At 53.0% G+C, this 25,235-nt stretch overlaps 1 protein-coding gene across 7 annotated transcripts in view; it reads left to right on the top strand.

Moving 5' to 3' along the window:
- TOM1L2 (target of myb1 like 2 membrane trafficking protein) overlaps positions 1-25,235 on the top strand; it is a 120,578-nt gene that overhangs the window by 83,594 nt on the left and 11,749 nt on the right. For 2 of the 7 annotated variants that reach the window (XM_082706791.1, XM_082706792.1), the window contains exons 5-12: positions 1,392-1,526; positions 2,996-3,151; positions 5,722-5,838; positions 15,567-15,700; positions 17,822-17,870; positions 18,418-18,541; positions 20,877-20,994; positions 21,993-22,068. In XM_082706791.1, coding sequence (XP_082562917.1) covers positions 1,392-1,526; positions 2,996-3,151; positions 5,722-5,838; positions 15,567-15,700; positions 17,822-17,870; positions 18,418-18,541; positions 20,877-20,994; positions 21,993-22,068 — 909 coding nt within the window. Of the gene's footprint in view, positions 1-1,391; positions 1,527-2,995; positions 3,152-5,721; positions 5,839-15,566; positions 15,701-17,821; positions 17,871-18,417; positions 18,542-20,876; positions 20,995-21,992; positions 22,069-24,292; positions 24,359-25,235 lie in introns of all 7 variants that reach the window. The other 5 variants (XM_082706795.1, XM_082706794.1, XM_082706790.1 and 2 more) reach the window with 4 other exon arrangements.

The raw sequence follows: 25,235 nt of genomic DNA, 5'->3' as shown, positions 1-25,235 counted from the left end.
AGGAAGTGTTGGCCAAGAGGGGCCGTCCTCCAGCGGGCATTAAATCCCCGAGTGCGCAGATCAAGTACGTGGATCAAGGAAGCCCGGCTGACAGTAATGTTTATGGCGAGACACATCTGTCAGAGTGAGCGAGGCTGTTTGGAAACTGACCTTTTAACTTCAAACGGGTCTGTTGGTTAGAGATAGAGTTTCTGTGGCTGCCTCAGGATTGGTTGGAACGCATTGCTAGAGCCGGGGAGGCACTTAAAGGCTTGTGACAGCAACAGAATTGGCAACAGAACCGTGGGCGCGAGACACTGCCGCCTCCTCTGGGTATGTATTTGGTGGGTGACAGGACAGAGCTGAACTTCATTGCAGGGAGCCTTTTGGAGACCGATCTTTCTCTCCTTTGATAGATTCCGTAACTTTCAAAGAACAAAATATTTAAAAATCACTTAGGAGTTTCGCCAATTGATGAAAAGTGACAGTCTATTGAAATATGCGTTCTTTTCCTCTCTGCGGGGTGTTTTCATCGAAGGGACTCCAGTGGCCGTGCTTTGCGGTGGCTTTGGCCACGTGGGCAGGTATGCAGTGACGCTGTGGGTGGCACGGGTTCTCTCGCCCCTGGGCCACCATTACATTGCCTCTCCGGCTGGGCTAGGCAGTCTCCACTTTTGCACGCTCCGATCCACGGAGGAAGCCCCACGTTAGCCTTGATTTCCCATCACACATCAGTTTCGCCTTTCCTCTCTGCCCCATCTGCCTCTGGCTCCTGCCTGCACCCGAGAGCTCTGCAGAGCTGAGCCACGGCACTGCTGTCCCCCCCACGGTGTCCCATGGGCCCAGCAGTGGGGCCATGTCTTCATGCCCTTCCGCTCAGCACCACCAGGAATTGATTTCCTGGAGATTAGGGAAATGCCTCTGTTTTAGGATGTACCACCGTGCTTAGGTGTTATTTCCCTGCATCTTCTCCAAGGAAATACTCCATGCTGAATTAAGTTTTGTGTTTTTGTTCACGCTCAACAGCACCATTAAAAAACCCTCATTTCGGGGCGCCTGGGTGGCTCAGTGGGTTAAGCCTCTGCCTTCGGCTCAGGTCATGATCTCAGGGTCCTGGGATTGAGCCCCGCATCGGGCTCTCTGCTCAGTGGGGAGCCTGCTTCCCCCTCTCTCTCTGCCTGCCTCTCTGCCTACTTGTGATCCTCTCTCTCTCTGTCAAATAAATAAATAAAATATTAAAAAAACAACAACAACAAACCATTTCGCCCGCCGCATCATGGCAGCACTGGGCGTGGGGGGTGTCAGGGGACAGGAACAGAGTGGGTTTGGGCAAAGAGCATGGGCCTCTGCGAGGGCACATGGGCTGCTGTTGGTGAGAAATCCTTGCTAACAGGCCCTCTCTTTCCTTCCAGGCGTGGGCTGATGCCTTCCGAAGTAGCCCTGACCTCACCGGTGTGGTGCATATATATGAGGAACTGAAAAGGAAAGGGGTCGAGTTTCCCATGGCAGACTTGGACGCTCTGTCTCCCATACACACACCACAGCGGGTAAGCTTCCAGGTGGCATTTTCTAGAAAGACCTACTGCAGAACGGGCCAGCCACCGCCACCACCCTTCTGCTGCTCCCTTTGAATTATTTAGCTTGTCATCATGCTTTCTTAAAGCTTGAGGGCATTTCTTTTTAATAACAAGGGGAATGTGGGAGTGAGACAGCTGGTTGACTGGTGATTAAGTGGCAGCGGTGATCCCCCCCCCCCCCCCGTTTTCATCTGACTGTGGAAGGATATAATAGAGGGATCAGTTCTGACGTTTTTGTGCAAATGGCCTCTTGGGCGGAGCCATCCATCTCATGAGGGCCACTAGCACCTACTTTGCAGAGGCTCCAGGAGTCCGGTGTGGGGTTGCCGGCCTCTTCCTAGGAGAGCACCGAGACATCTCAGTGTTGGCAGTGCAAAGGAGCTAATGGTGTCACTGATCGTGAGACAAAGGGTAGCTTCTGGTTTTTTCCAACTGTACAGGTCAAATAGATCGAAATTTTATTTTGAGCTACTAGTGTTCAGCATCCATGCGGACATCTTTTGATTCTGCCAGCCTTGGGATGCAAAGCCCAGGGGGGGCCCATTTAGGGGCCTGCCATGCAGCTCTTGCAATATGGGGCAGCTCTGTGCTTCTGAATGGAAACCACGCCCGTGATGGACGCTGTTCATCCTGGGAAGCTAGTACCTCTGTGGCTGGGAATCAGTCTTTGGCCCCACGGGACAGCCAGGAAGCTCTAGGATATGGGAGAGGCACCTTGACCCAGCACGCTCTGCCTTGTTGGCTCCCTCTGCCCATCTCTGAAATGGGGGCAAGGAGTCTAGAGCATCTGTCCAGATTCCTCGCGTGGATCACAGTTAACGTTCAAGAGGCTATCTGAGATACTGAAAGGGAAAGCCTAAGAAATTGTACTTTGCAGAGCATTATTCTCATTATGATCCCTCCAAACCACTTGCTGTGCTTTGTGGGATAAACGTAACCCGTTTTATTCTTCTAGTAATGACATAGAGCAGTGTTGTTGTGCCTATAATTACAAAGAACATTCGGTAAATTGCATAATTACTATTTATATTAGTCTCCTCCATGAAGGCCAGAATATCATCTTCTGCTACCAAATAGGGATTCATGATTAGCAAAACTTTGCAGCAGGCCCCCTCCACTCACATTCTGAGGTGGTCCTAATAAGGGGAACCCTGACCAAAGCTCTCACAGAGCACCCTCTTTCCGAGTGACTTTGGTTGCCTGTGAGGTAAGTAGAAGGAGGAGCCGTCAGCAGTCAGCAGGCCGCTTCAGGGCTGGAGAGACTGGGAGCAGAGCGGGCAGAGGGATGCCTCCAACCTCGCAGGTCAGCAGCAGAGCTGGGCCCCCCGCCCGCCTGCCAGCTGCGGTGGCGGGAAGGGCTGCCCTGGGGTGGGGTAGGTGCCAGGCCCGGCCACACAGGCAGCCCAAGTGAACAGAGGACTTTGTTGTTGCCGTGCCAGAGCGTCCCCGAAGTGGATCCAGCCGCAACCATGCCCAGGTCCCAGTCGCAGCAGAGGACGAGCAGCAGCTCCTATTCCTCGCCTCCTGCTCCCTACTCCGCTCCGCAGGCCCCGGCTCTGAGTGTGACTGGCCCCATCACGGCCAATTCAGAACAGGTACTCAAAGACTTCCGGGCCACAGGCAGGGCGGCCGACTGTCCTCATTCACCCTTTGGGGACATATACGGAAGCCTTCGCTGACCAGGTGCTGTGCTAGGTGTTGGCGGCCCCCAGATGGCAGGGCCCAGATCCTCTCCCGAGGGCTCGCCTTGTCATGGGGAGACGGGGTGCAGACCGCGGGAGCAGGAGCCAGGAGCTGAGCCCAGAGCTGATGCTGCTGAGGCTCTGGAAGCCAGAGGGGGGCCTCGTCTGACAGGGTGCAGAGGGTTTGGAGGATCAGTGCAGGATCCAAGAGACGGGGGAGGCCAAAGGTCAGCGACCCAGTTGGGTTGTGAACAGTCGTGTGGGTCACGCAGAGAGGTCTGGATTGATCTCCCAAGCAGTGTCAGCTGTCAGAGGCCGAGGACAGGATCCGCAAGGTGCCGTGCAGGCAGAGGCCAGGATGAGGGAGGCCCTTAGGAAGCGCCCTTCCTGCCTTTATTCCAAACACTGCCCACCTTCCCTGAGTTACTTCCTGAGAGGCCAATGCCCTTTTAACCCCAAACTGGATTTTTTTAGATGAGTCGTAGGGACTGGTACTTAATGAATCTCTAGAATGTCCATTAGTGTAAAAAATTTGAGAATTGATCAGACTTGGGGAAAACAAAAAAAAAATTCTGTTCCAGTGTTTACATTTTTTAAGTCCTTATTTAATATTTGTGACAGTTTCATCATGATGGAAACTCATTTAAACAGAGGGGTCAGGCGTTGAGGTGTGGTTACCTAAAGTGTCGGGCCAGGGCCGCTCACGTTTCTGTTCTCTGCTGGCCCCGAGGAGGCCAGCTGGAGGTCAGACGGGCCTAGGCTTAAGTCTCCTCTCTGCCATTCGCTGTGAGGCTTCCGTTGGCTCATTTAACCCAACCAGGTTAGTAGAACCGGGCGGTAGTCCATCTTTTGGACCCTGTGGAGCCATTGTGGGCTTCACAGGCAGCAGGAGTGGCCTTGTGGTCATCACCCATGTGCTGTGTGTACTCATAAGGAGAGGAAGTCGAAACCCACAGCTGAAACACGGGCTGTATGATAACCGTGGACTTCATTTGCTCCCTTCTGCCCTTTCTCCTGATGCAAAATGGCCAGGAACTGTCCCCAGAAGGGAAGCCCTAGGGAGGAGGGTCTCTGGCGGCTGTGGACTCTGCTTCCAGCAGCAGAACTGGGCCCATTTCTGCTCAGAGCGGTCTGACACATTTGGAGACCTAGAGACCTTCCACTGGTTCCTTGTCAGTGTGGTGCGAGCTTGGGAGGAGCCCTCTCATCGAGGCCAGAACGGTCTGGAATGGGTGAGAAGGCATGCCTCCTGCCCCTGGGGGAAATGGAAGTGGAGCTGGCAGGAACCCAGCCTGGCCTAGAGGGACCCCAGGGGCTTCTGAGCCCATGTGTTGTCTGTTGCATTCCTGAGCTTCCAGGGCCAGAAACCTCTTGTGGCTAAGATGTGGGAGGAGTTCATCTACCAGGCAGAACCAGAGGGGAGAGGAGCCTCTCAGGACCTGGCCCAGTGCCCTCATTGACCACTTGTCCTTCTGTCCATCCAGTATACATGTACTGAGGGCTCCTGTCCCTTTCCCAGTGCTGAGAGTACCGACCTCCACTCATTAGAGTCCCTGCCCCCAGGAGATGGGGGGCAGGGCCAGGCCTGCGGTAGGAGGGGCCTGGTTGGTTCTTCCTCAGGGAGGGGGACAGCAGAGTCTGTAAAGGCTTCAGGGAGTACAGAAGATGTCATTTGAGCTAGGTCAAAGTGCAGTTGGGATCCGTAGTAAAATCCTGCGCTCTCGTTATTGTAGTAGAAAAGGGGCTGGATGTGTACCAGCACTGCGCGGGGTCTTAACTTCCGTCGTTCCTAGCAGCCCTGAGTCGTGGGGGCAGTGCTTCCCCCTCTCCATAGGTAAGGAGACGGAGGCTCAGGCAGGTTCAGGTCTGTCCCTTAGGTGTCCCTACTGCAGGAAAGATGGCTGAGGCCCAGGCTCCGGAGAGCTCTGTTGGATGGGCAGGTAGGGAGGGGGTCTCCCCGGAGTCTTCTCTTGGTCCATCTCCCTCGTTCTTGCCACACCAGAAAAGTGCAGCTGACATCAGCCAGCCCTTCAGGGGACCAAGGTGCTTCGATTGGAAACCCCTGGGACCAGCGTCTGTAGCAATGAGGGCCCTTGGGGATTAATCACACGTTCTACCACTTTTACTCCAAAGAGTAGGGACAGAGGGCTGAGAGATGAACTCCCCACTTGAGCTTCTGCAGCGGGAGGGCCAAGCTGCTCACCAGCTCTGTCCACGCCGGATGCAGAGCTCTCTTCCATCTGAGTCGTCCGTGACCAGCTCTCGGTAACTAGGGCCTTTGTGGGGTGGCCTCGCTGCCTCATTCACGTCTCTCCCTCACCCTCACACACAGACCAGAGTGAGCCAAGAAGCCTTCGAATGCTGAGCACATTCAGAGGTGTAACCTAGATGTCATAGTGAAGGGGACTGTCACCGTACAGGTGCAGCTTGACTGACCTATGCTTCCTACTTTCCTCTCCACTCCCACCCCCCTGGCCCAACAGATTGCCAGGCTTCGGAGTGAACTGGACGTCGTTCGAGGCAACACGAAAGTCATGTCGGAGATGCTAACAGAAATGGTCCCTGGGCAGGAGGATTCGTCCGATCTGGAATTGCTACAGGTGAGAGGGGGTATGTCCTTGTCTTGTGGAAGCTCTGGACCTGGGGACCCAGCCGTGAGGCAGGAGCAGGGCCCGGGGGACTATTGTGGGAAGGGACCGAGTCCCTCTAAGGCTTGCCCTCAGCCTCATGCTTCCTTCCTGGGACCGGTCAGAAGCCAGGACCAGGCTCTCTTTTTTATTTTCCTTTGTGACATTTTTTTTCCCCGACTCTAAAATGCTGATCACAGAATACATGCCCACCAAAAGATAAAAGACATACAAAGAAGAAAATACTCATTTTCTTTGATTGCAGCACCCACAAATAACCACTGTCCTTGTTTTAATGCAAAAAGTCTTTCTGACTTTTTTTCCATGTTAGTTTTTGTCTCAAAAGGTAATTGATATACTATTGTGTGGACAATGTCGTGTGTTGCTTCACTCCCTCAGCATTACGTGGTGAGCACTTGTGATAGGACCTCCTCAACCTTCCCCGTGTGCAGGAGCCCTTCTAGCCACACTTTGCCCCTGAGACAGTCCTGAGACCGAGAGGAGGTGGAGGCTTTTTTTCTTCTCCTGAATACTGAGGGGTCCAGGCCGGGGTTGGGCACCTGATGGTTCTTGGGCATTTGCTGCTAACTGGCCTCCCTGACCACTAGGCACCCTGCAGATCTGGGGGTGCGGCAGGAAGGGGTCTAGGAGCAGGGCTGGCCTCCAGGACCACCCTCAGACTAGCGTCAGGGATTGTGATGAGCCAGAACAAAAGCTAGCAACCGATCTCCACCACCACCGTCTCCGACGACTCTGGCCTTTGTAGGAAGTGGCAGCAGCACTGCCCTTAGAAGCAGTGACCTTCTGGAGGGGTGGAGAAGAGATTCTCTAAGCTGCAAATGCCAGATCTTTTCAGCGGGAGGCAAGATACTTGAGTAAACAGGTCAGGAGCCAGACTGGCTTGGTGAGCTGGCAGGAGCACCTCACGACGTGCCTGCTGCCGCTCTCCTTGTCTGGCACTTGGAGCCGGCAGTCTTGGTCCCCCAAGTGCCACTCCTTCCAGCCCGCTGTTGGCACCTACTTGCAGCCCCCGAAAGCCCAACCCGGGTGGTCCCGCCTGTCAGCAGTGCCCCTGGCCACAGTGACCAGGCCTGCTCCCAGGCCGCTTCTCATCGTACCCTCTTCCTTCCCTGGTGGAGACCTGCTCTGGGCCGGATGCCGAAAAAGCAGAGGTGCATGGAGCGTAGTCCTTGCTCTGGAGGAGCGCCCAGCCTGGTGCGAGAGGCCGACAGGAAGTGGGTCATTTCCTGAACCCATGACATCAGGTTGCTCTTAAAGCCAAGCCGAGTACCCTCAGCCAGCCCAAATGAGGAGCCCCACGCGGCCTCTCCCAGCCTCGCTCCTGACACCTACAGCCGGCCCGGTTGGCCTCCATTCTGTAGGGACCAGCTGTCTGCATGCCACACAATAGGGCATCCAGTGTCCCTTTAAGGCACCATTGACCTCCATTCCCAGCCTATAGGGGGAGTTCTTCCAGGCCTTAGGCGCTACAGAGGAATCTGAGATCAGTCCAGAAACAATCCAGAAACTGTGACGGCCTCTTGAGGCAACTTTGTGCTGTGTCAGCATCAGAATTCCTGCTGACAGGGGGTGGTTTGCAGTGGACAGAGCTGAGCTCCTGGCAGCAGGGGGTGGGCTGAACAAAGCCAACATGCTTCTAGACAGCCAGAGCAGACCCAGACAGCAAGCATACTCTGTGTGTGTGTGCATGCCTCTGTGTGTGTGTGTGTGTGCGCGCGCGCTTAAACAAGCCCATCAGCCAAGACAAACAGAACCTAATCTCCTGGCGTCAGCTCACAGTTTTCAAAAATAGGTTGCTTCCCATGACGTTTTCCTTCCCTCTGTTTTGTTCCAACTCCAAACCTACCAACCCTCCCTGCTATCTTATAAATCAAACAGAGAAAGAATGGCTCTGGGTGCCAGTGGGAGGCTGCCCTCTTAGCCCGGGAGATTCAGGAGTTGCACAGCTCTGTGCGAGCAGCCGCGGTCCTGCTGGCTCCCAGCCTTGCTTCTCAGTCATCCCTGACATCTCCCCTCGTTGTCTTTCCCCAGCAGTCGGAGGCCGGCGGGGCAGGGGCTCCCAAGGGCGGGGGCTACCCCAAACAGTGAGACCTCCTCGTGGGAAAATGTCACCAGCTGCTTGGAAAGTGATAGGATCAGAATGTGGCCTGAGGACCCTTCAGCTGAGCTGGAGGGCAGCCAGCTTGCGGGGCAGAAGCTGTCCAGAGCTCATGGTGCTGGCCGGGGCCATGGAAATAAACCCATTTGTCACCAACCCAAATGTTCACGCCAACAGAAGCCTCTCCCGACTCAAGTGTAAATTGCTGGGTAGGAGGCAGAGGAAACGCAAAGTGAGGAAATTGGAGGTGTCAGCCCCGGGATGCACCGGGGCTGGCGAAGCGCGGTCCTGGACGGTGATGTCCCTAATTGCTTCCTGTGCCTTGCATCGTACTTTCAGGAGTGGCCTTGAAGAGCCACAGGGAAGCTGGGCAGGAGAGCCACTAGCCTGAAGGGAGACTGGGGCCACTCCTTACAGTGTGCTGTCATCTTAGTCGGAGCCCCTGAGGGAAACTGAGGCAGGGGGCCCAGAGGGAACGTTGTGCCGGGACAGAGCCCTCCACTCCCTGAGCTGGGACAGAGCTTCTAGGCAACTAGTCCAGCTCCACACATGTGCTCGGATTCAGCGGCCACCTCATTTTTCTTAGCATTTTCTTGACATGACAGGCTGTGTGAGCCCACGGAACACTTCATTTCCAGACACATGTCCTGGTCAGACTTTGGGAACCACCACAGGAGGGTGGAAAGAATCACTGGGTTCACATCCAGGCCCGACCACTGACAGTCTGGGCAAGACTGGGAGACTGGGCAGGGCCCGGAGTGATCACACTCCTCTTGGAAGAATAGAAATTGTTCATGGGAGGGGTGCCTGCGTGGTTCAGCCGGTTTGCCGGCCAATTCTTGATTTCGGCTCCGGTCATGATCTCAGTGTTGAGAGATTGAGCCCCATCTCGGGCCCCATGCTCAGCACAGAGTCCATTGGAGATTCCCCCTCTCACTCTGCCCCTCCCCCTGCTCATGTGGGAGCTATCTCTCTCTCTCAAATAAATAAAATCTTTTTAAAAATTGTCCATTTGAGGTGGCTGGCACAGTGCCAGGCGCAGGCAAATCATATGCAGGTCGGACCTCCTGCGATTATCGTCAGTACATCCTTGTAGAGGGCAAGCTAAAGTCTGTCTCCCTGTAACCGCTACCCTGGTCTGTCTGCTCTAACCACAGAACATAACAAAGTCCTCTTTCACAAAGGTCGGTCCTTAAATATTTGAAGACTCCTGCCAGGGCCTGGTCTGTGTGGTACAGAAGTGGCTGTTGGCAGCCCACCTTGAAGATGAGTTCTCAGCTGGAGGCTATAAAATGGAGAGCTTCCATCAACCGAAAACCTTCCGTCTCTTTCTTAGGGCTGGGAAGCCATATCTTCCGTACCCTGCATGTGGGCACTTGGGTTCAGGCCTGAAATTTGAGACCGTTTCTGTGTCTGCTGAAATTCATGTCCTTAGCTACAGCCTGGGAGTCCGGTTTTGGAAATCTTTAACGATCTTGAGGCTGTCATCCAGTAACTCCCCGTCTCTCCCAAATTAGCCTCCTGAGCTTTGTTTTCAAATAATAATAACTTTTAATTAATCCAGTGATGTCCAAATTGGGCATTCCTGCCTGGCTACCAACACATCATAAAAGAAGCTCTCCTCCGCGTTGTTTCTTCAAGTAGCAGATGGCACGTCCCCTCCTGCTTCTTGCATCTCGTTTCAACAAAAACTGGGGTGTCCAGGACCATTTTCTCTAGGGAGATCTAGTTTACTCTCCATGTTTGGCTTCATTATTCCCCCTTCCCTTCAACAAAGAGTTTCTTCTTCTCCCCGCCCTCCTTTGCTGTTGTAGAAAGATCTTCAGGACCTTATTCTGTGTTCCTTAGAACTTGGAGAAGGTTCAGAGGAAACCCATAAAGATGATTAAAAGAGTGTTTTGCGAGATGGGGATGAGAATGTCCCTTGAAGAACAGATAAAGGCATTGGGATTAATTAGAAAGAGGTTATTTTAATAAGTTCTGATCGATGGAGGGCTTTTGCACAAAGAACCCTGACCAGCTGTTCCCCCTCCTCTGTTGAGAACTGGACATAGGAGGAGGCCAAAGCTAAAATCTTCAGCGTGTAGGAAATGCTTGTCCTGGCTGTTGCATGGTGGGAAGATTGATCAGGGCAAGCTGTGTGCTCTCATGACTTAGGATGAGAAGAAAGTCACTCTGTGTGGCTGCTTTAGAGGGGGGCGTAGGCAGAGGAAGGTCTCCCAACTGTGCCTGCCATGGGTCTGGCTGCGGGTGACCCCACAGAGGTCCTGTAGACAGCCTGCTGGTGTTTGGTGGCAGAAATCTCAATGTGCTGTTCCTCTTTTCCCCTTTGATCTCTTTGTTTTTTTTTCTCACTGTTTATTTTTTTTTTAAAGATTTTATTTATTTATTTGACAGAGAGAGATCACAAGTAGGCAGAGAGACAGAGAGAGAGGGAAGCAGGCTCCCTGCCAAGCAGAGCGCCCTGTGTGGGACTCGATCCCCAGGACCCCGAGATCATGACCTCAGCCGAAGGCAGTAGCTTAACCCACTGAGCCACCCAGGTGCCCCTATTTTTTTTTAAGGTGATTAATTTTTTTTTTTTTTTAAGGTGATGACTTAGCGGCACCTGGCTATTCAGTGGAGTGTGTGACTCTTGATCTTGGGGTTGTAAGTTCAAGCCCCCTGCTGGGTGTAGAGATTATTTAAAATAAAATTTTTAAGAAAGAAGAAGAAAGTAACTCAAAAGCTTGAAGGAAGGACATGGTAAAATTTTCTGCAGAGGCCCTAGGACATCCTTGATTTGGAAGCTCTAGGCGGACTCTCTGGGCTAGTTAGGCAAAGCTCTTTGAAGGACCCCTGAGTGTCCCTCTGGGATCAGAGCATGCGAGGCTCTGCCGTTGGGGTCAGGGCTATCTTTCCCAGCGCCCCAAGCTGAGGGCTATGGGGAACAAGGCAGCAAGTGCAAAGGGCAAAGCAGATGCTTCTGGTGCGTACGGTCCATGAGATCACCACATTCTGTGCTCTGGGGTCTCATTCTTCCTCCACGCTGATAATATTAGAGCTATTAGAGGTCTCAGACATCATCTTGCACTTTCCAAACACTTCTGTGAGGTGTGGGGAGCTTTTATCCACAAATAAAATTGCACAGAGAACTGCAGTGTCTCGGTGGGAGTGTCCCAAACCCCAGGCCATGGGGGGGCCTCAGGGGCCCTCTGCAGAGCTTCCCCACTTCTCCGACCCCCTTTTCCTACCCAGGGAGAAACAGGCCCAGAGAACGCTGGAAAGCTGACCTAGACATGGCTGCTTACTGCCTGCCACTTGGTTCCCAGCACCCAGGAGGGCCTGGGCTCCGTGGGGGAGATTGAGTCCATCCCTGCGCTTTTCTGTCTAGTGGCTCAGGTGCTTTGGAGACATGTTTCTGAGGCATTCCCTTCAGTCTCCTGAACGATCTGGTTTGTTTCTCCTTTGACTCGGGTGGACCATCCTTGAGGCCCACTCTTTCTTCCCAGGCTTCTACGGATTGGGGTGGGGGTAAGAGCTTGTTCTCACTTAATGGAGATACACTCGAGCCAGAGATGCTAGGAGGAGGGAGCTCTGACCACATGGGGCGGCAGCGCTGAGTGGAAGTATGTCCAGACTGGAGGGGGTACGGGTTGGGGGAAGACCCCAGGATCCTGGGTGGATAGGGAGATGGATAGCTGGGTGGACACATGGTAAGCTGGAAGTGTAAAATGTTAATAGTAGTTAGAATCCAGGGCTCTACTATAGCATTTTAAAATCTTTTCTACGTTTAAAAATGTTGTGGTTAAGCATTGGGGTGGGGAAACATTCTGGGGCCTTGAAGGATGAGTAGGAATTCGTTCGGTGAAAAAGAAGAGGAACATGGCAGGCAGAGGGCTGACTTGTTGGGGGCCCCAGAGCAGTAAGGGGCCTGAGGCCGTCTGCTGTTCTAGAAAGTCTGAAGGGTATTTGGAGAAGGCCGGTGGCTCTGGGAGGTGATGCCCCCAGCTTCTGCTAGGGTGGCTCAGGACCTCTTTCCGTCTTGGGATTGGCCTACAGTTTGGATAGGAAGTCACTGACCTTTCCTTTCCCTCCCCAGCCCAGGGAGCCAGGGCTTGCTGTTTGGCCACAAATACCAGACAGAGCCACACTTCCTGTTCTGGACCTGTCTGGAGCGGGAGGGGGCGGGGGGCCGTGGCTACCTTTGCCAGAGGGAGTGGGCCTATGGCTGGGGCTCCAGAACCTTTTGCTCATCAGAGATTTTGTTTGCGGACACCTTGAGTGTTCGTCTCCTTTGTACGGGGCATATACACATCCAGGAAGCGATCCAGGCACTGTGCCTCTTCCCTCTGGCCGCCTGTGTCCCCAGGCTCTGGCTTTCCTGCTCTGTCCCCACACGCTTTGGCTGGTCTCCAGCGTGTCTTCCAAAGCACTAGGCAGGATCTGCTGCCCAAGAATGGCCAAATGTCTTTTTCCTTTTGCTTAATGAAGGCTGGTCCTTTATGGTCCTTTAAAGTGAATCCAAATCCGTGCTCCCTTACACGCCCTGAGAAGGTGCTCCAGGTGCTCTAACGATGTATCATAATATGATTAGATTATTTTTATTGTGCACCTCAGTGCTAGCCATGGGATCCTTCCTGGGATCTAACGTGATTGCTTTTTTCAGAAGTTCATCTGTGTGGGCTTTTGTTCCATTTTTCGATTTTCATTCTAGCTCTCATTCATGAGTGCACTTTGTTTCTGTAATTAGGATTTCCGCTGAGCCTTTGGCTTTCCTGTGTAGTCACTGTCCCTGCGGTGACTAGATTTGACCTGTGGGTGTCACCGTGGCTGGGATTGTGGCAATCCATCACCGAGTTCTGGCCAGGCTTCAGGTCTCAGGCCTTTTCTCCTTTTCTTCTCAGGGCCGGCCGGGGAATATGAGCCATTCACAATGGTGGAGAGTGGACAGTTCTTGGCATCTTACTGGATATGATATCCTGTGCGATTAATTTTTTTATATTTGCCTTGTGTTATTCTAATTCATGCATGTATGTTTATAAATGCTGACTTCTGGGGATGAGTCCTAGAGAGGGAAAATTTGATTCTAGGTGAATGAGAATTGCCCATTCTCCTGAGTGGAGAGGGGGCCAGCAACAAGACTAAGCGGGTATAGATCCTGAGCCAGGGCAATGATGGGGAGCAATTAGTTTTGTGTGGACCAAGGTTTCAGAGCATCAAAGAGTGGAGGTGTCCCCAGCCTTCCCCCTCCAGCCTCAGTCTGCTTCTGGCCTCCCCTCCTCTGTGTCACCTGCTGGTGGGAAAGCTACTCCCCATGGAGGCTGATTTGGCCAGGGGTGCAGCCAGTCCCTGAAACCCCAGGTCAGAGGGAGGGAGAGAGGAGTTGTGAATACCCAGTGATTTGCTGACAGCCCCTTAGTTCTAGGATCACTCTGCCTTCTCCCAAACCTAGAATGGGAGTCGTAGGAGAACCAAGAGTGGGACTGTTTCCACAGAAAAAGCTAGAAGGTCTGGATGTTGGACTTGCTGGCCTCGTAACCCAGAGCAGCATTCTGGTTGTATGGAGGGCCAGCAACAGGGTAGAACGAAGACAAGGGCGGTGTTTCCATAACCAGACAGGGCCCAGCAATCCAGAAGCTCTCCAATGAAGCTTTTTTTCTTCTGGTGAACACCAGACTCTTTTGGACCCAGCTGTCTAAATCTAGAAACCTTCTGTCTTGACACCCCTTCTGTAGTGGGGTGGCTGTGGGCTGACCCATGTGGGTTGGGCTTCTTTCCTCAGCTGTCCCTGCTCTTGGGGAAGGAGCCCCCACAGGCTGAGCAGCCAGGGGAACGCTGATGGCAGAAGCAGTTTCCAGACCTGGTGTCTGGCTGGTCATGATCTGCTTATTCTGTGATGGGGAGGTCTGTCATCATCAATACTTTGGTCTTACCTGCAGGATCAGGCTCAGGACACTCACCGTCCAATGGTGAAGGGTATGTATGTGCATATAAGTGTGTAAGGGAACACTGTTTAGAGACCTTGGACTAAGTATGGATAGAAGGAAGGAAGCCTGCCTCCATCAATTACTTCTCTCCAAAGTACTTAGGGTGTAGCTACTATGTGTTGGTCAAGGATGCTGGAGAAATTGGGCCAAGAGAGGCCAGCCCTACCTTCAAGGAGCTTCGATGTAGAGGGGGAGGCTGATAGGGGGTCCAGCCGTAATGCCCCTGCGTGCCAAGCTCAGTGTTACACGGCACTGGTAAGCCCTGGGATTCCCTGCTTCGCATCTGGCCACATCTGGCCAATCAGCAGATGATTACTGGGCCTTTTCTCCATGTGTGGCTCAGCGTAGGGTTTGAGGTCATCTCCGGGGTAGGAAATGATGGCATCTGCTTCTCCCTCGTGGTGTTTCTGGTCTAGTGGAAGGGGAAACCTAGTTCTGGCCAAGCTGGCCAGACGAGGAGACAGAATATGAAGCTGAACCTAGATCGTGTACATGTGCGGTGTCTAGAGCAGTTAAGTCCATCAGAAACATTTCCGAAGGAGGTGGTTTGGAGGCTGAGCTGTGAGAAGGAAGGACCGACCTCTGGTGCATCTCTCATCCCCTTCATGAACTGGGTCATCGGCTGCCTCTGGTGTTCAGGTGGTGGGGACAGCCTTCTTCTTTGTTTCACCCCCAGTGGGACTTGGAGCTTTTCTGTGGTCAGTTGGGCAGGTGGTTGAGGGAGTTCCACAGGCAGGTTTCAGCGACAGCACGAGTCAGGCCGCCATCTGGAGCAGGGAGAGCCTGTGGAAGCCAGGTCAGAAAGTGGGAAGGGTCTGTTTTCAGGGGAACAGTTCTTCCAAGGGTAGAGCGGGCTCCAGTGGTGACCAGGGGTCCATCGGAGTCTCTTCGGGAAGACGTGTCAGCTTGCTAGCTTCTCAGACCTCAGCAAGATGTCACACATGCCACCAGAATATACCTAATACAGTCATGACATACACTCTTGCTGTTGCTGGGAGCGTAGATGACCTGGTCTCGTCTTTCTGGAGGCTCTTTTGTGATTACCAGTCTGTATTCTAAATGACCGTGTACCATTTCACACAGAAGTTCCACTTCTAGAGCTTGTCCTATGGAAGCACTGGTACAAATGTAGGAGCCTGTGTGTGTATGAATGTTCCTGGCCGCATTGTTTGCATTGGCCAAAAGGAGGCCTTAAGGCACATGCCCAGCAATGGAAGCACGGGGAAATGCTTCATGGTACAGAGTGGTGAGGCCATATGAGACAATGGGGAAAGGTTAACGAGAGTATTCTGTTGAAGAGAAAAAGCAAACTGCAAAGGATCATATTTTTAGACATTATCAAGAACGCTCTGTACAAACTTGTGCCAATGTACACGTGAGAGTATAGAGCTAAGGACCCTTGTCCTTCTGTTGAAAAAGAGCTTGCTTCCTCTGGGGCAACAGGAGGCAGTGAGAGAGGGGCCTTCCACTTGGCATGCCCCTCACATCTGGCTTTCTTGGGCAAGCGTGCACTTTTTGTGATTTTAAAGAATTGGCTCCCGCTTGGCCAGAGGAGGTGGAATGGGACACGTAGTGTCACAAGCAGGCTAGTCAGAGGTGCATGTGTTCCCTAGGAGCTGAACAGGACCTGCCGAGCCATGCAACAGCGCATCGTGGAACTCATCTCCCGCGTGTCCAACGAGGAGGTCACTGAGGAACTGCTTCACGTCAACGATGACCTCAACAACGTCTTCCTCCGCTATGAGAGGTGGGGCCGGGGTCCCTTCTCGTCCTGCCCAGAGACTGTTGCCAACAGAGGAATTTCTCTCCTGAACAATGAGGAGAGGGAGAGGAGGGTTGGAAAATGCTCATCGGAGATGCTAATTTGTTCTTGACTGACAGGGAAAATGTTTCTGGTTCTCCTGGGAACCGAGCAGCAGGAAGGTGACGGGCAGAATTAGGCTCTGCCCTTTGCAAGCCTCAGGCTGCCCTGCCTCCCTGACTCCCCCCAGGCCCTCTAGGGGAGGGCTGGGGCCCGGAGCTTGCACCTGCCCCTTTGAAGGTCCTTTTGAGTTTGAAAAGGATTAAAGTGCGGGGTGGGGGGGGGGGATCTCCGCTAAGGAAAAAAGACTTCCTCTTTGCCATCTTCAAAGAAAGAAGAAAAAGAGATTTTCCCCTCCCTTTGGTAGCATTTCTAGAGTGTTCCAAAGAAGGCAGGGTGCTTAGGGAAACACACACACACAGTTCATTTGAGTTTTTTTTGCAGCCAAATCATTTTCAGATTTGAGGTAACCAGCTTGAAAATTCTTTTCCAAATCCTCCCCTGGGGAAGGAGTTGTCAGTAGGAGAAAATGGCAGGTGCAGCTCCCAGAGCATCACTCTGCGCCTGTGGCTCAGGCTTCCCCCAGCAAAGGCACCAGAAGACACCTTGCCCAGGGCCACCTTCTCCCAAGTCGGAGGCCCTCGACCCTCAGAGACTTGGGGCCCTGGTCCCTGCACTCACAGCGCGATGACCTGGCATCAGTTAGGGTCAGTGGGATAGATACTTGGGTCTGGTGGCTTAGACGTTTTGCTATGGGCGTCATGACTCTGGCCGGGCCTTGTCCCCGCTTCAGCTGGGGAGCAGGCATGGGTGGTCCTGGGTCTATGGGACAAATTTCGAAGAAAACTCTTTAGTAAGAATGTGGGGCCACCCAGGGGCCTCGTGTGTCCTTTGGAGATCAGAATCAGAGCTGGGGTGCCTCGACTCCCAGCTTGAGACCCCTTGGTTTTGCCTTGTGTCTCCAGTTTCTCTACCTTAAGTGAGCCTGGCCTTTCACCTGTTAAAGCCATTTCTGCCCCTTCTAGGATAGGAAGACGGGCTCATGTGAGCATTTTCTCCCGAGTCTGCCAAGGCCGGCCTAACCACAAATTCAGAGGCAAGCCCTGAGGTGCCATTCTGGCTAGAGTGCTGTTGATAAGACTGCTAGTCCCTCCAAGATGGTGTGAGAAAGGTACTCCAGGATTAGAAACCTTTCAGGTCTATTAGCATTCTGCTTCTTCTGATAGGCCATGATTCATAAAAACACCCAAGTCTCTCTTGAAACCACAGTGGTCACACACTGCCTAACCAGATTATCCCTTGTGCAGATCCCTACTCACCAGGTGCTGAGCCCAACAGGTCTCAGTAAAGGCTGGTTTCTCCAGTCTCTAGCTGCAGGAGGTCTCTTAGCCACCTCTTTGCCCATGGCATTTTGGAACTTTTAAATGCAAGGGCAGTCCATGTGCATGCCTCCCAGTTGTCCTTGGATTCTCCACCTGGTGGGTACGAGAGAGGAAAGGCTCTCCATGGTTGCTCCTAGCCAGGTGCCATCCACTGCTGCTGGGGAGTCTTTGGGCCAGGCCAAGGGCCTGTGCCTATCTCCCTCCTCTAAGCGTCTGCCCTGTGTGGGCCCCAGCCCCTTTCCTCCAGCAAGCTGAGCTGGGGGCATTTTAGTGACGTAGGCTAATCACACCAAGCACAGCTCTGTGGAAAGGGAGGGCATGACATATCTGAACTACTCCCAGGTAAATGGTTGGGCCAGCCTCCCTTTTAGGAAAGAGGAGCACTCTGGGCCCAGAGAGTGAGGGGACAGCTGGGGATGCTTATAATGACCGCCTTATGATGGCATTTGCCAACCAACACCTTCCTCCCTTACATCCATGTGCTTGTGGGTGATCCTGGAGGCTGATCCTCTGGAGGGAAGGCATGGCGAAGTTGGGGCGGGGGAGTCCGCTCTCCCTGGTCCCCCAAATGGCCCAGATTGGTTTCCTTTCCTGGAGCCTTGGTCCCTAGGAGCTCTTCACAGGACCAGTGAGCATCACTGTGCTACATCGTCCCTCCTCACTCTGCTTTCCCTTCCCCTGTTAGGTTCGAGCGATACAGGTCAGGCCGATCGGTGCAAAATGCCAGTAATGGAGTAAGTATTCCTTCAGAATTTTCTCCTCTCCAGATGCTGGGAGACCTGCCTCCCTTTGGTCTCACCTTTGGCATTTTTAAGTGGGGGCTAAATATGTGGGTCATGAGGGGCACCTGGCTGGCCCAGTCTCTAGAGCATGGGTTTCTCAGGGTCGTGAGTTCAAGCCCCATGTTGGGGGTAGAGTTTTCTTTTAAAAAAAAAAAAAAGTTAGGATAATGAAAGAGCAAGCTCTGGCTGATGGGATACTGCAAAAGAACTAGTAGACACGTTTCTGGCGGGAGTGTGGCAAGCAAGCCCCAAGTTACATCTCCCTGGACAGCAGCTGTCCTAGTGACTGCTTCACTTGCCTCCTTTGGGGACAGCAGGGAGGAACCAATGGGCAGGGGCCAGCATGGAGCCCTGAAGTCCTTGTGAGGAAAACTGCCTTGTTCCTGGACTAGTGCAGCGTTGCTGTTTCTCCTCGGGCACCCTGCAGCGGGCCTGCCGGCTCGTACCTAGGACCCCAGCTCGGGGCTCAGGGGCTTACCACTGTCTTATGTGCTGGCAGGTACTGAACGAGGTGACGGAAGACAACTTAATAGACCTGGGCCCGGGGTCTCCAGCTGTGGTGAGCCCAATGGTGGGGAACACGGCACCCCCGTCTTCTCTCTCCTCTCAGCTTGCAGGATTAGGTAAGTGTCTCACAGGGCTATCAAGGGCCTTCTTTTCAGTCCACTTCCCGGTTGTGAGTCAGGGCTGAGGGCCCCTTTGTCTCTCTTGGTTGGAAGGCCCAAAGAGAGCCTTTAGAGGGATCCATGGAAAAGTGTATCCCTGACACCCTGTGGCACTTTTAGTTGATGACTTCTGTCCCTTAACTTCAAAGTTTAAACCTGTGTTGGAAAGAAGGGGGCAGTGGGGGGAGTTCCAAGCAACTGAAAGCTATTTGCCTTTAAGAAACGGTAGCTGCTGTGTTTTATCTGGAATGTTCTCTGTGGCCGAAGTGATTGTTTTCTCAAATTAACTAGGACAAGGATGGCAAATAGGTTTCAGCTCATTGGCTGCTTGGGACAAGGTCTAAGAAGGATGCTGCTTGGGAGATGAGTCTGTGGTTGATTGGTGATGCCTGCCACGGGCTTGGAAATGGGAGGTTATGGTGCAGGTGTATTTGCTCTTCTTGAACTAACCAGCAGCCCAGGGTGCTGTCTGAAGCCTAAAACGAAAGAAACTCACCACTTTCCCACTTTTCCATTAGCAAGTGTGGATGATTCTAGATGCTACAAATACACTAGATGATACACCAATTTGTAATAGATAAAATTACGGTATTGAAGTGATAACACACAGCCCTCACAAAATTCTTTCCACCTTGCTTTTCTGTTTGCCTTTTTTTTTCTTAATATTTATTTTTAGGGGCGCCTGGGAGGCTCAGTGGATTAAGCTTCTGCCTTCAGCTCAGGTCATGATCTCAGGGTCCTGGGATTGAGCCCCAATTCGGGCACTCTGCTCCGTGGGGAGCCTGCTTCCCCCTCTCTCTCTGCGTGCTGCTCTGCCTATTTGTGATCTCTTTCTCTGTCAAATAAATAAATAAAATCTTCAAAAACATATTTTTCTTTATACCTTCATTCCATTTCAGTTGAATCAGGCTTTGATTTAGCGACCTGTCCATTGCTGTAATTCTGGCTTCTCAGCATCTCATGAATCCAGGAATCCAGTATGGCCACTGTTTCTCTTTTGGAACAGATTTCTCTGCCTTCAATCCACCCAGCATATGGCCACCAGATTTAATATCTGAAAGTCAAATTGAATTCTGCCTTCCATCTTAAATAAAGGTCTAGTATTGGGGCGCCTGGGTGGCACAGTCGGGTAAGCGTCCAACTCTTGATTTTGGCTCAGGTCATGGTCTCAGGGTCATAAACTCAGGGTCATGAGATCAAGGCCCATGTCAGGATCCACGCTGGGCATGGAGCCTGCTTAAGATTCTCTCTCTCCAATCTCCCTCTGACCTTCCCCCCCACCTCTTGCACATGTTTGCTCTCTGTCTCTCAATAAATAAATCTTAAACAAACAAACAAACAAAAAAACGGTCTAGGGGCGCCTCGGTGGCTCCATTGGCTGAGCATCTGCCTTCAGCTTAGGTCATGATCTCGGGGTCCTGGGATCGAGTCTCACATTGGACTCCTTGCTCAGTGGGGATCCTGCTTCTCCCTTTGCTCCTCCCCTCTGCTCATGTTTTCTCTCTCTCTCAAATAAATTTTAAAAACCTTTTAAGAAAAAGGGTCTGGTGTCCTCCTCATTGGCTCCTTTACCTGGCTTTTGAGGCTTTTCACAGCCCAGCCACTGCCCACCTGCCTTTCTAGCCTTTTCATTCATCATTGTCTCCAGAAGCGTGGTTCACTCCACACACCCTGGACTTCCCGGCTCTGTGCCTTGGTACCTGTCTCTCCCCCTTCTCCTCGCAACAGAGTCCCCCTTGTCCTTTAAGCTCCACTTGTGAGTCAGTTTTGAGGCTCTTCTAATTATCTCAAGCTAGGTCCTGCGGGTATCTGTCTGTCCCCCACCAGTGGGTGCGCCCGAAGGCTGAGGACCGCGTTAGTCTCAGTTGGGTCCGCTCACGATCTGGCTCTGAACGTGGTGGGTGCCTGCAAAATCTTTGTCAAGGAAATATATGAGCCAGGCGCTTAGATGTGTGACTGAGTCAGTGAGGAGCGTACTGATGAGAGCGCCATGGGACGTCTGCAGGGACACCGGCTCCAGGCTCCTCCTCACTGTCAGCAATCTCCCTCATTCATAATGACTCTTCCCTACCTTGAGCAGCTCTGGGGCTCGTGGTTTCTGTCCCCCAATCTGGGCCCCAACATGGCTCCTCCTGCATATGGTGGGCTAGGGGTGCCGAGAAGAGGCCTGTGTCCCCGCTGCTCAACCTCCCTGTGTAAAACCCTAACCTACCCACCCTTCCGGACCTTGGGACCCTTAGTCCACAGGCCACATTTTATTCTCATCATCCCCTCCTTTGTTTTGTTGCTACAGACTTGGGGACAGAGAGCGTCAGCGGCACCCTCAGTTCACTCCAGCAGTGTAATCCCCGTGATGGCTTTGACATGTTTGCCCAGACGAGAGGGAACTCCTTGGCTGAACAACGCAAGACGTACGTGGCGACCGTTTCGGTGGCTCTCGGAAGCCATCGGGGGAGGATGGATCCAGGCCTGGTCACAGGCCAACACAAAGACGCCTTTTAGTTACCAAGTCCAGGGCTGCCAAGAACGCTGAAATATGTCTGTGAGGACTTGGCAGTAGACACAGATTTTGAATGAACACCCCCACCCCCCACCCCACAGCTCCCGCCTTGGGGTTGATTGCGGTTGGATTTCTCCCGTCAGTCACCAGAGAGTGCTCTGCGTTCTCCCGCTCCCTGTGCTGCTGAGGAGGAGCTGGGAGCTGGGGGGCTGCCAGGCACAGCATGGAGTAGCTTTTACCAGCGTAGTTTGCCTGCACGAGGTTGTGGGCAGAGGGTTCCCTGATGGCAGCGCCTGCCAGGAGAAGCCATATGAAATCCGGGACGTTGGTCCCAAAATAGACCACTCCCTGCATCTCAGGGAGGCACAGGAATATGGCTTTGAGCTTCTCGTTCAATCTTGAGACAGGCCAAGAACGCTTTCCTGCCTCTTCCTGGGGCCCGGCACCTTGAGGCACTTGGCTTTCTGCGTTTCCATGCTCACGCATCAACAGGTTAACCAGAAACCCAACCCAAGGCCCCGTTCACGCTTCACCAGCTGTCACCACCTGCCTTGTCAAAGGCCACTGCGGCAGCTGCTTTTAAAATAAGAATTAATGTTGCCTGCAGTTTCGGGGCACCTTTGACGTCTTCTGTCATTGGGCTTTGGAGATGCCCTAGTATTGTTCCTTGAGAGGAATGTTGACAGTGGCCCAGACCCCAGAGGAAAGGAGGGGCTGAGGCAGTGCTGGAACCCTGGCCTCCTGGCTTTAGCTGCAGTCAGACAGTGCACGAGCCCTTCAATGCCAGGGCTGTGGGGAATGGTTTTCCAGGCACATGTGAGGGAGGTGCCAGGGCTGGAAAGTGATTCTGGGTTACCACTCTGTCCCCTGGGACCACTGCAGGGAACTCACTGTGCTGCTTGTCTCCAGGGTTACCTACGAGGATCCCCAAGCTGTCGGAGGACTGGCTTCTGCACTGGACAGTCGGAAACAGAGCTCTGAAGTGGTAGGTTTTCCAGTCTGTTTTTCTACCTGGAGTCCTCTGGAGGGGAAGTCGGGCCCGGTAGGAAAGCAGATGCTGGGCTGCGTGGGGGGCAGGGCCCACTGGGGGAGACTGGCGGCGTGAGAGCACTCGACTGCCTCACTGAGGAGGTACAGTCAGCCTGCCTGTGGACAAGAGTGGACAGGCCCCGAGAGATAGCAGTGTGCTCGGGCCTCCCTCCTAGGAGGCCTGGCCCCAGAGCCACCTTCTCTTCCGACCTTGGTGGCCCCTAACTCTCAGGGCACAGGTCTCCGTAGCCAGATGGGGTCTGTCAGCTGGTGCACTGCCCTGGGGCTGGGCAGCGCTCTGATGAAACACGGGTCCGTACAAGGAAGGGAGAAGCTCATCTGAGCCACATCCGGGCTGCTCGTCCATCGTCAGCCTCGCGACGCAGTACAGCAGTACTAGCAGGCAGTGGAGGGCCAGCATTTGGCTGGAGATCTGGGCTGGGGGTGGGTGGGAGCAGCCGTGGGATGGAGGCCAGGAGGGTGTTCTGTAAGGGGCAGAGCTAAAGGCAGAGGTGCTTTGAAGTGGAGGGTGGTGCTTGTTAGAGCCCCAGATGGCAGCTGTGGATTCTGAGGTTTCAGGTCATTGCAAGAGAAAGGATCTGTGTCTTAATGCTTCTCATGGGATTGTCCCCTTTTTCACCCAAGGAATGTGTGTGGCAGTGTGTGAATGAGTGTCTGTTTGGAGGGAAGGAGAGGGGAGGGCGGATAAGGGTCCTGGAACAGCGGAACCTCCTTTCAGGGTCCCCCAGCTGGGTTAGAGAGGAGCAGTGCTCATCTGCCCACTGGAAAGAGAGGTTGGCTTCCAGAACAAGAGTTCCTGGCCTCCTGCTGTCCGTGTCCAAATGGGCCCAGGCCGGCACCGGTTTCCATGAGGAGAAGGCTCACCTTGGGGAAGGGACTTGGCGCCTCTGTCCTGGCTCAGGCAACTTGGTAGCCGGCCTGTGTGGCCCTCTGCACTGGCCACTAGGGGGCACAGAAGAGCCAGCCCAACTGCCTTGGGTCTGGCTTTCCACACACCCCCACCCCTACCCCAGGACTGGGATTTCTAAAATCTATGCAGTGGTCATGTCTCTGTTTCTCCCATTACTTGGAATGTCTCCTCCCAAACTCAGAGGGCATCAGGAGGCCGGGCTGAGGGCCCACCAGCACCTCCCCTCCTTCCTGGCCCACCCCAACCTGGCTGGCAGCCCCATCCCTCCCCCTGGGCCCACCTGGTCTGCTCCCCGCTGTGTTGCCCAGGCTGGCCCCCATCCACGCCCAGGGTGTGTCATGCTGCACCTCTGTCCTTATCAGTGTCCAGGCCTGAATCCGTATGTACAAGAGGTGGCCAGCTTCCTGCCCTTCACCCTTCGGGGTGTGTGGCTTGGCCCATCTCCCGGTTTTTAGAGATTTTGATGACTCCAGCATGATGGTAGGCAGATCGCTTTCATGTGTACTGCTGCATGGGGGGAAGCAGGGTTTGTGTGCCCTGTGTGTCTGTGTCTGGGTATGTCTCTGTGTGCACACACACTGACCCATGTGCGCCCTCCGGCCAAGATTGCAGCTTCTCCTGTCCTGTGTCCTAAACTGTGCTGACCTGGAAATGAAAACTGGGCCACAGGAGAGAAGGAGAACACAGGCAAGGGGAGAGAATTGTAGCACCACACCACCGAGCAGCCAGACCCAAATCGTGACTTTTTACATGCTTGTACCTGTTCAGAAAGGCCAATACACCCAAATTCAGCGTTCGAGTTAAGAGTTTGGAAAAAGAACGCACAGGTAACTGAGGAGGAGGAAAAAAGCAGAAATAAGTTAGAAAAAAAAGTAGAAATGACTTCGTGAAAGCTGGTTCTTTGAAAAATTGACCCTTTGCCAACCGCAGAGCCCTAATGAGCAGAAGTAGCATGATCAGCCTTCCGTGACCTCACGGAGATCTTTCAGGTGTGCGGGGATAGTTGGCATGAGTACTTGGTACCCTGTTGGGATTCTCAGTTACTAAACTTCTCTTCTCTTTTTCAGGCAGGTAAGGGGGAACATGCTGACGGTGGGGGTGGGGGGCAGCGGGTCCCATCTCCTTGCACACTGACGACAGATCAACTCTGAACAGTGGCTTTTCTGTCTCCATGATATATACTGTTGCTTTCTTTATCCTGGGTCTTGCTGTGACTTTTCTTTCTGGGACTTTTCTGTCCTCGGCCCAGAAGAGGGGTAAAGGTGGGCACTCTGACCTGGAGCCCATAGACAGCTGGCTCATAACCCAAGGAATGGTGAGAAGTCACCAGCTGCGCCGAGCCCCCTGTCCTCCCCAGCGCTTATCTGTGTCATGTGCTGAGCCCTTGTGAGTCAAGACAGTACAAGGCCATTCTCTCCTTTCTGACTGGGTGCCAAATTTTCCCCTCCTGCGTTTGTGCGATCTCCCGAAGCCACAGACTTCCGGCCCTGGAAATACCTTCTCTGGTTTTCTGCTGAGATCCATGCCCCTGAGCCTTAAGGGTCTGGGACATTTGTGGGAGTGAGGGGAGGGCTCTTTCCCTCCTTTTACTGTCTCTGGAGCTCTCGGCAGTATTCAGTTTTCCAGGATAGAGCACAAGTTTCTGTGGTTTTTGCTTCGATGTGGGGGGCATTTCTGAGAGAACAGACTTTAAAGTATCTGATGGGTTGAAGAAGCCCCCTCCAGACTATCAATTTGGCAGTCCTAGGCTGATGGGTTTTTATAATGGAGTTATTTGCGTCCACTACATCCCCTAGAAGAATTTGAGACATCTTTAAGATACACACAAACAATGGGAGCAGAGTAAAAAGAAGACAAAACCAGGGGAGGGTTTTCTTTGTTTTGTTTTGTTCTTAAGGATTTTATTTATTTCTTTGACAGAGGGAGAGAGATCACAAGTAGGCAGGCAGAGAGAGAGAGAGGGAAACAGGCTCCCCACTGAGCAGACATCCCAATGTGGGGCTCGATCCCAGGACCCTGAGATCATGACCTGAGCCGAAGGCAGAGGCTTAACCCACTGAGCCACCCAGGCACCCCTGTTTTTTGTGTGGTTTTTTTTGTTTGTTTGTTTGTTTTTAATTCAATAGCCAACATATAGTACAGCATTATTTTTAAGCTGGGGGAGTTTTAATATCATAAACACATTTCTCATG

Source organism: Mustela nivalis (genome assembly GCF_964662115.1).
Source record: "Mustela nivalis genome assembly, chromosome: 17".
NCBI lineage: Eukaryota > Metazoa > Chordata > Mammalia > Carnivora > Mustelidae > Mustela > Mustela nivalis.
Note: the sequence above shows the minus strand (reverse complement) of the source record. Positions and strands in the feature narration are given on the sequence as shown.